This window comes from Geospiza fortis, unplaced genomic scaffold (genome assembly GCF_000277835.1).
Source record: "Geospiza fortis unplaced genomic scaffold, GeoFor_1.0 scaffold858, whole genome shotgun sequence".
NCBI classification, from domain to species: Eukaryota; Metazoa; Chordata; class Aves; order Passeriformes; family Thraupidae; genus Geospiza; species Geospiza fortis.
The window spans coordinates 369,594-377,277 of NW_005054631.1; the positions used below are offsets into that span (position 1 = coordinate 369,594).

General features: G+C 50.8%; 1 protein-coding gene across 1 annotated transcript in view; it reads left to right on the plus strand.

The window, feature by feature from the left end:
• SLC29A3 (solute carrier family 29 member 3) overlaps positions 1 to 6,531 on the plus strand; it is an 8,405-nt gene extending 1,874 nt beyond the window's left edge. The window contains exons 2-5 of the mRNA XM_005430438.3: positions 1,199 to 1,281; positions 1,928 to 2,154; positions 3,006 to 3,168; positions 4,074 to 6,531. Coding sequence (XP_005430495.1) covers positions 1,199 to 1,281; positions 1,928 to 2,154; positions 3,006 to 3,168; positions 4,074 to 4,743 — 1,143 coding nt within the window. The 3' untranslated portion in view covers positions 4,744 to 6,531. The remainder of the gene's footprint in view (positions 1 to 1,198; positions 1,282 to 1,927; positions 2,155 to 3,005; positions 3,169 to 4,073) is intronic.
• Positions 6,532 to 7,684: the final 1,153 nt, after the last annotated feature.

Below are 7,684 nucleotides of genomic sequence, written 5' to 3' on the forward strand. Positions count from 1 at the left end.
AGCAGGAAGGCAGATGAGCTGGGTATGTCCTGCAGTGCCAAAAATGAAAGCATATCTCTGAAGGGTGGGAAAACCCAAGGAGGGAGAAGAGTTGCCATTGCAGATGGATTAAAACCTAGCAAGCAGGAGAGAGGGGTATGGAACCTGATCTTTTCCACTGGTCCAGGCATGGATTAAATTTGCCACCTACCATTCTGCTGCAGCATTAAAACTGTGGCTCTTAAATACTTGCCCAATTCTCTCCTCACTGCTGGTGTGAGCCCATTTGCTGGGAATGAATGAATATTTCCCTGGGATGTCTTTGAGTGCACTTCTGCTTGGTGCAAAGCATTAAAAAGTCATTTTTCCTCCCCAGAAGCAGAAGCAAATTAACTTTTTAAGCAAGTTTACTGAGTATTCCCAGGATGGTTTGGAGGTTTGTTTTAAGTAGGTGGGTAAATAAGCTGCATTTTAGCAGCCAGCTTTGTGTTTTGCTTTGTCTTTTTTCTCCTGATTCATCATGTGGCCACAGAGCTTTGAGCCTCCTGCTTGGCTGAGCTGATGCCACAAGCACAGAGATTTAAGTCTCTACCTATCTGGACCCTCTAGGAGTGATTATTAGATTTCCTGTTGCTTCCAGTGAAGCTCCTGATAGGGAAGAGGAGATGAACGTGCTTGTAAACTGATTAAAAATTATGCCAAGCTGTAAAAAATAATGAACTGTGCAGAGAAAACCTGCCAAGTGCCTTCTCCTGGTTGGATGTGGTGAGATCTCCATCTCTGTAGCTGAATAAGTGCAGAAAATGAAAACCTGGTGTGATAGGGGTGGACATGTAGGTCATCCTCCTGTTTGTGTCCATCATCCTACCTGCTGGCTGAGATTCCTGCAGCAAAAAAATGGGATTAAGCCCCTCCAGGGGAGAGGAGAGGGAGCAGCCACACTTTGATGGTGCACAGCACCATGGCAGCTATTTCTTTCACTGTTTGTTTTTTTTCCTTCTGTATTTATGGCCCTGATTTCCTGAAACAGCCCAGGGCTATGGGAGGGCAAATCCCAGAATTCCCATTGCCCTGAGCAATTTGCAGCATGGGCTACAACACTGCAAGGTGGACACCTACACCATAACCCCCTGTTGTGTCATATTCAAGACCTGAAATTCGTGTGTTGTTCCCCCTGCAACGTTTTTTACTTTATCTGGGTTTTGTTTTTCCCTGGCAGGACTATTTTGAGAGTTACATCTCCATTGCCTCCACCATACCCTCAGTGCTGTGCCTGATTGGAAACTTCTTGGTTGTCAACAAGTAAGTGTTGCTCTGTTACCAAGTACCTGAGCCACATTTCTCCCTGGCTTTGCTCCTGTCTTCTTTCCAGCTTCCCAGCTCAGGGGGAAACCACAGGGCATCCTGAGCTCAGCCTCTCTGTGCAGCCAAAATTCCCCTCCTTGCCCCTGCCTGAGTTGCAGCCAGCTGAGGTGAAGTGGGAGAAGCGCCTTCCTCCACAAGTTGGCTTGAGTAAATAAATTCCTTGGTTAATTGCTTGGAAACAGTCTTGCCTCTTAAAAATACCTTTATTGTCATCAGGGGAGTGGTTGACAAAAGCCAGGCTCATCCAACACCTTGCCTTGGTCTTACCAGTCCTCATTTGGACTGGGATGAGAAATGGACCAGCTGCACCTTGCTGCAAGCTTGGCTTAAACCTCAGACAGCCTCCTGCCTTCATCTGCACCCTTCCTTATCCCACATCAAACTGCTGCATGTTTGCAGGCATGGGTTTGCATGGCTAATCTCCAGACTCCCGCTCTCTGCCTCACTGCTTCCTCATCTCCTCCCATCTCTCTTTCTTTATTTTCTTTACCCTTTCTGCCAGCACAGGAGCTGCCCCTATCCCACGTTTAACCTTCACGTTGTGGTTTGAAGCGCAGCAGTGACTCCTTCCCTTTGTGCCCAGGGTTGCTGCCAGTGTTCGGATCCTGTCGTCCCTCTTTGTCATGCTGGCTGTGTTCCTGGTGATCACGGTGCTGGTCAAGGTGGACACCTCCACCTGGACCACACCTTTCTTCACCCTCACTGTGGGCTGCGTGGCCGTGGTCAGCAGTGCCTCCACCGTCTTCTCCAGCAGCATCTTCGGCCTCAGCAGCTGCTTCCCCATGAGGAACCTGCAGGCTCTGCTCTCAGGTTGGCTGATCCCACTGGGATCGTGCTCTTGGACTTTCCCTGCTCGGCTCTGTGGTTTTCTCTCTGGGGGTTTTGTCATGTGGGGGTTTGTTTTAGAAGCTTAACTTTGCCCTAATGATAAAGGGAAGTTGCTGGAGGAGAAACTCGCTCGGTCACATGAGCTTTGGTTTCTGTAAACAGCCATAAAGTGACCCTGGAGTGTTGCTGGGTGCAGGGAGAAAGGAGGGAAGGAGGTGATATGCCCCTGCCCTGTCATTTCCAGCAGCTTTGCCTTGTCTGCTCCTTTCTGATCAGTGTTTCCATGGGTGATGAGGGGCAGCTTGGGAGCTGTGAGTGATGAGCTCCCTGGAGCATTGCTAACATTATAAATGTGCTGTGGAATGCTTGACAAACCAAGAGGAGAAAGGGGGGGGAAAATCGGGATGGTGAAAATTTTCCTGGGGCCAAGACAGGAGTGTTTTTAATGAGTTTATCTCTGTGAAGGAAAGCATCACATCCCTGAGATCCTGCCTCTGGTGCCTTGAATCCCCATCTGGGGGAGTACAGAAGGGACGGTTGATTCTGTGTGCTGGTGGAAAGCCAAGTTTAGGCTTTGGGAAAGGTTTGGACTTTTTCTGAAGGACTGGGGGCCTGCAAACCCAGCAAAAGGACTGGGGAGCTGCAAGCCCTGCGCCTGTGTTGGAAGTGGGTGCAGGATGGCACCTGGGCTGTGGAGATGGAGAGGAGCTTGTTTGTGCAGCCGGCTGTGGGGCACTGCTCCCTGGGGAGCTGTGCATGTCACAAGAGGAGTTTGTGGGTTGCCCCTGTTGCTGTGTGTCCCTCACTGTGCCCACCTCTGTTGGCACACACAGGCCAGGCCATGGGTGGCACCATCAGCGCCGTGGCCTCTGTGATAGACCTGGCAGCGGCGGCCGACGTCACTGACAGCGCCCTGGCCTACTTCCTCACCGCTGACATCTTCATCGTCCTCTGCATCGTGGTGTACCTGCTGCTGCCCAGGCTGGAGTACTCCAGGTGGGTGCCAGCCTGCCAGGGCATCCCACAGAGGGATTGCAGTGGGATTGCTGGGGGATCCATGGGACACTCGCCCTGCTGGTCCCTGCCCTGTCACCGCCGCCAGCTGCACTTCCCCTTTCACCGAAACCACAGGCTGAAACTGAGCTTCAGCCCCGTGCTGAGTTTCTGCCAAGCTTTCCCAGGGCCCACAGTGCTGCCTCTCCCAAAATGTGTGGAGTCAGCAGAGAGCCCTAACCCGGAGGCAGGCAGCCGGGAGTGTCCCCAAATCCTGTCTGCCACTTGGGTGTTTGTGGCCCATTGGTCTGGTTGGTGCTTGTAGCCCCCAGAACCCCCAAGGGCTTGCATGCAGTAGGGTCCCCTCTGTGAACACTGAGGGTGCAGAGAGATGGGGAGAGGGCATGGTGGATGTGCAAGGGTCACCTCTCTGTATGAGGTGGGAGCTGCAGGTGTGGTGTTTGTGAGGGTCCCCAGCATGAGGTGAGAGATGAGGAATCTGACTCCATGTTCTCAGAAGGCTGATTTATTATTTTATGTACTTATATTAAAGAATACTATACTAAAAATATACTAAAGAAAAAGATACAGATAGAAGGCTTAACAAGAATGAATAATAAGTTGTGACTGACTCCTCAGAGTCCGACACAGCTGATGGTGATTGGTCATTAAGTAAAAACAATTCACATGTTTGCATAAACAATCTCCAGACCACATTCCAGAGCAGCAAACACAGGAGAAGCTGAGGCTTCTCATCTTCTCAGGAGAAGAAATCCTGGTGAGGGGATTTCTCAGGAAATGTGACAGTGATGGTGGAGTTGCTGGATCCAGCAGGCATATCTGTGTCTCCAGCTTCTCTCCAAGTCTCAGCTGCATTCCCCCATGCTTCCCTGTGTCTCTTTCTCCAGGTATTACCTGAGCAGCCAGAAGGAGAGCCCCTCTGTGGTCACTGTGCCCCCTGACAGCTCCGTGGAGGACCAGGCAGAGCCAGGAGGCACCGTGAGCTCCTCCTTCCTCACAAGGAGTGCTGGCATCCCCCCACTCCGCCCCATCCTGCAGAAGACTGCCCTCCTCGGCTTCTGCCTCTTCTATGTCTTCTTCATCTCCATCATCATCTTCCCTTCCCTCTCCTCCAACATTGAGTCTGTCAGCAAATCCTCGGGGAGCCCGTGGAGCACCAAGTACTTCACACCACTCACCTGTTTCCTCCTGTACAACTTCGCTGACTGGTGTGGGAGGCAGGTCACTGCCTGGATCCAGGTGCCAGGCCCCAAGAGCAAACTGCTGCCTGCCCTTGTCCTCCTCAGAACCATCTTCCTCCCTCTCTTCATCCTCAGCAACTACCAGCCCCGGGCTCACATCCACACCATGCTGTTCAACAGGGACATCTACCCCGTGCTGTTCACAGCCCTGCTGGGGCTCAGCAACGGCTACCTGGGCACTCTGGTCATGGTCTATGGCCCCAAAATCGTGCCCAAAGAGCTGGCTGAGGCAGCAGGTGTGGTGATGTCCTTTTACCTGGTTCTGGGGCTGGCTCTGGGCTCTGCCTGTGCTGTTTTTGTGGTGCACCTCGTGTAGAGGGGGCAGCTGCAGGAGGAGGATATCCTCAGTTGTTGGGGATTTAGGGTTTGGGGTTTTTTTCCCAAAAAAGTGGTTTTGAGGCAGCCTGCCTGTCTGGGCAGGGGGGTAGCTGCATCCAGGGGGGATGCAGAGGGAAATTCTCCCTTCTAGGAAGGGGCATCTCCTGTGCTTGGGAGGGTTCTGTCAGACATTGTCGCTCCCCAGTTGAATGGAGCAGGGACCGAAACAGCCTCATCCTCCCCAGGATGCTCAGGGAAGCACCAGGGACATCCCTTACCTGTGTGCCAGTGGTTTTAAATTGAACCCAGGGCTTTTGGGGGCACCTTGGGTTTTGGTGCTGCACTGTTCAGCCCTTCAGGGGTTGGGTGGTCTTAGGGAGGGTTCACCCCTCACTCAGCTGTGATGGTGGTGTTGAACTAAAAGGGATTTGAGCACTGGAGCACCTTCTCACAACTTAGGGAACAAGTAGCAGCTGCCCCAGGGATTGGGGCACAGTTTTGCACAGATTTCATACAATCATTGCACACAAAAAAAATTTATATATATATAAGGGAAAATGCTTCACTTGGAATTTTGCTTGCTTTAATTTTTCCATGTAAAACTGAACTGAGGGATCATCTACCTCCCAGCCTGGTGCCACTAGTGTTGGGGACTATTCCCTGGGCAAGCTGAGAGGAGCATTGTTCCTGCTGTGACTGTGATGTGGCCCCCAAGGCAAGTGAAATACTGAGTGAGCCTAACCTGAGTTTTTTAGGGTGTCTTCAGTCTGTGCTCTCTGTGAAAACCAGGAGGAGGTATGAGAGAGGCCCTGGTGTGAGGTTCACAGCAGAAATCTGGTTAATTTGTGTAGACAGGCACCATATGGCCTCCAGATGTTTTCAGAGGGGTGAGCTACTGTGACACCCAAAAAATATGGCCCACCCAAAGACAACTGGCTTTTAAAGTCATTTAAACTCCCATATGCCAGCTCAGCCTGGACTAAATCCGATTACTGTATTTATTTTCTCAAATTGGCTGGATTTATGCTCTAGGAGAGGTGAAGTGATCTGCAAGGGTGTGAAGGCAGAGCTTGGGAAGTGCCGTGATGCTCAGAGATGCTGTCTGTGGAAATGGATTCCTTGGGTTAGGAGTAGATGCTCCATTCCTGGATGCTCTCTCAGCACCTCCTGCTTGCCCAGGGAGTGGTGGAGCTGCTGGATGTGGGGAGAGCAGCAGGATCCGTGCTGGTCACTGCCCCAGGGTGCCATGTGGGTGTGCTGGACACTGGGTTTTTACACAAATCCTTCCCTAAAGCAGTGTTTAGTTTGGGCCCCTTGGCAATGCACACACACACACACAGTTTTGCTTGATGCCTGATTTTTATTTCAAAGTGGAAAATGTGTGGGGTGAGGAGCAGCTTTGTGGAATGTGTGGGTTCTTAATCCTGTCCCTTTGGATTTGGAGCTCTTTGGCCTCCAGGGACTGCCTTGGCCCACCCAAGGGCTGAGGGTTGGGGTGCTGGGAGCCCCTCCTGGGGTCAGAGCTCCCATCCCCTCCCTGGTGCTGGAATAATGCAGTAGTTGGTCAAAAAGCCCAACCCAACTTGGTGCTGGCAACCAAAAATTCCCTTTGTGGCCTTCACCTTGTGCATTTCCCCCCAATCCAAGGAATGATGAGATTTGGCTTGGTTTTTTCCTGCTTTGCATCTCTGCTCCTCCTCTCCTTGTTGCAGCCCAAATTCCTCTGGAGGGAGAGCTTAATTATCTGGTACTGTTGCTAATAAAGAGAATTCCTGATCCTGTGCAACTGCTGGTGTCTGGAATGATTTCTCTTGGAGGTGCACTGATGCATGCAGTTTCAGCTTGCAGTTTTCCTTCTGGTCATCCCTCTCTCCCAGCTTGGATTGTGAACTCAGAGAAATCCCTGGCAAGGGCTGGGTGAAGGAGCCCTGAGATCATTGCTTGGAGAGCTTTCCTGTGGCAGAGGGGAGTGAGAAAAAGGGGATTTATGCTTTGGTTTTGGTGGCATGCAGCTGAGGAAGGTTAATAAATGAGGAGAAAAATCAATGCAGATGCAGACTGGATGAGAACCAGGTCTGGGCATAAAGCTGGTGGGAATGCCATGGTGTGGGGGTGGGTGCTGCCAGGCCTCTGAGCCATGAGCTGTGGGTGATCCCCTGCAAAAGGAGAGGGATGATTTATAGGGAATTGCAGAGAACAGCAGGGAAGTGGTGACAGTGCCTGGGAGAAGCCACATCTGCTGCTCAGCGTGGGCCATGCCAAGGAGCTCAAGGTAAGGAAACCTTGGGGGGGATGAGGAGGGAAATGGTGCTGGAGGGGTGGAATGAGGCTGCTGCATCTGGGATAAAATAAAAGTGCAGCTGCATCTTGTGCCTGGGTGGGTTGATTTGTGTCCCTACCTGTGGCAGCAGGGCTTTGGAGCTAGGTGATCATCACATTCCAACCCCAACTTACCCCATGATCCTGGGATAAATGCATCTTTGACATCAAAAGCAGCCATGGAGCCCAGCTCCAAGGCTTGGAATGATGCTCTAGCCAGGAGGAACACTGCAGGGATCCAAACCTGTGGTGGAGTTTGAGGCTCCCCAGGATGAGGGAAGAGATGAGAATCTTGACTCCATGTTTCAGAAGGCTGATTTATTATTTTGTTATATAAATTATATTAAAAGAAAATGATATACTAAAGAATAGAAGAAAAGATTTTATTATTCATTCTTTTCTAGCCTTCTGATGAAATCCTGTGACTGAGCAGAGAGTCTGACACAGCTGGACCATGATTGATCATCAAGTAAAAACAACCACATGAGACCAATCAAAGATGCACCTGTGGGTAAGCAACCTCCAAGCCACATTCCAAGCCATCAGATAATTATTGTTTACATTTCTTTTTTGAGGCTTCTCAGGAGAAAAATCCTAGCGAAAGGATTTTCATAAAATAT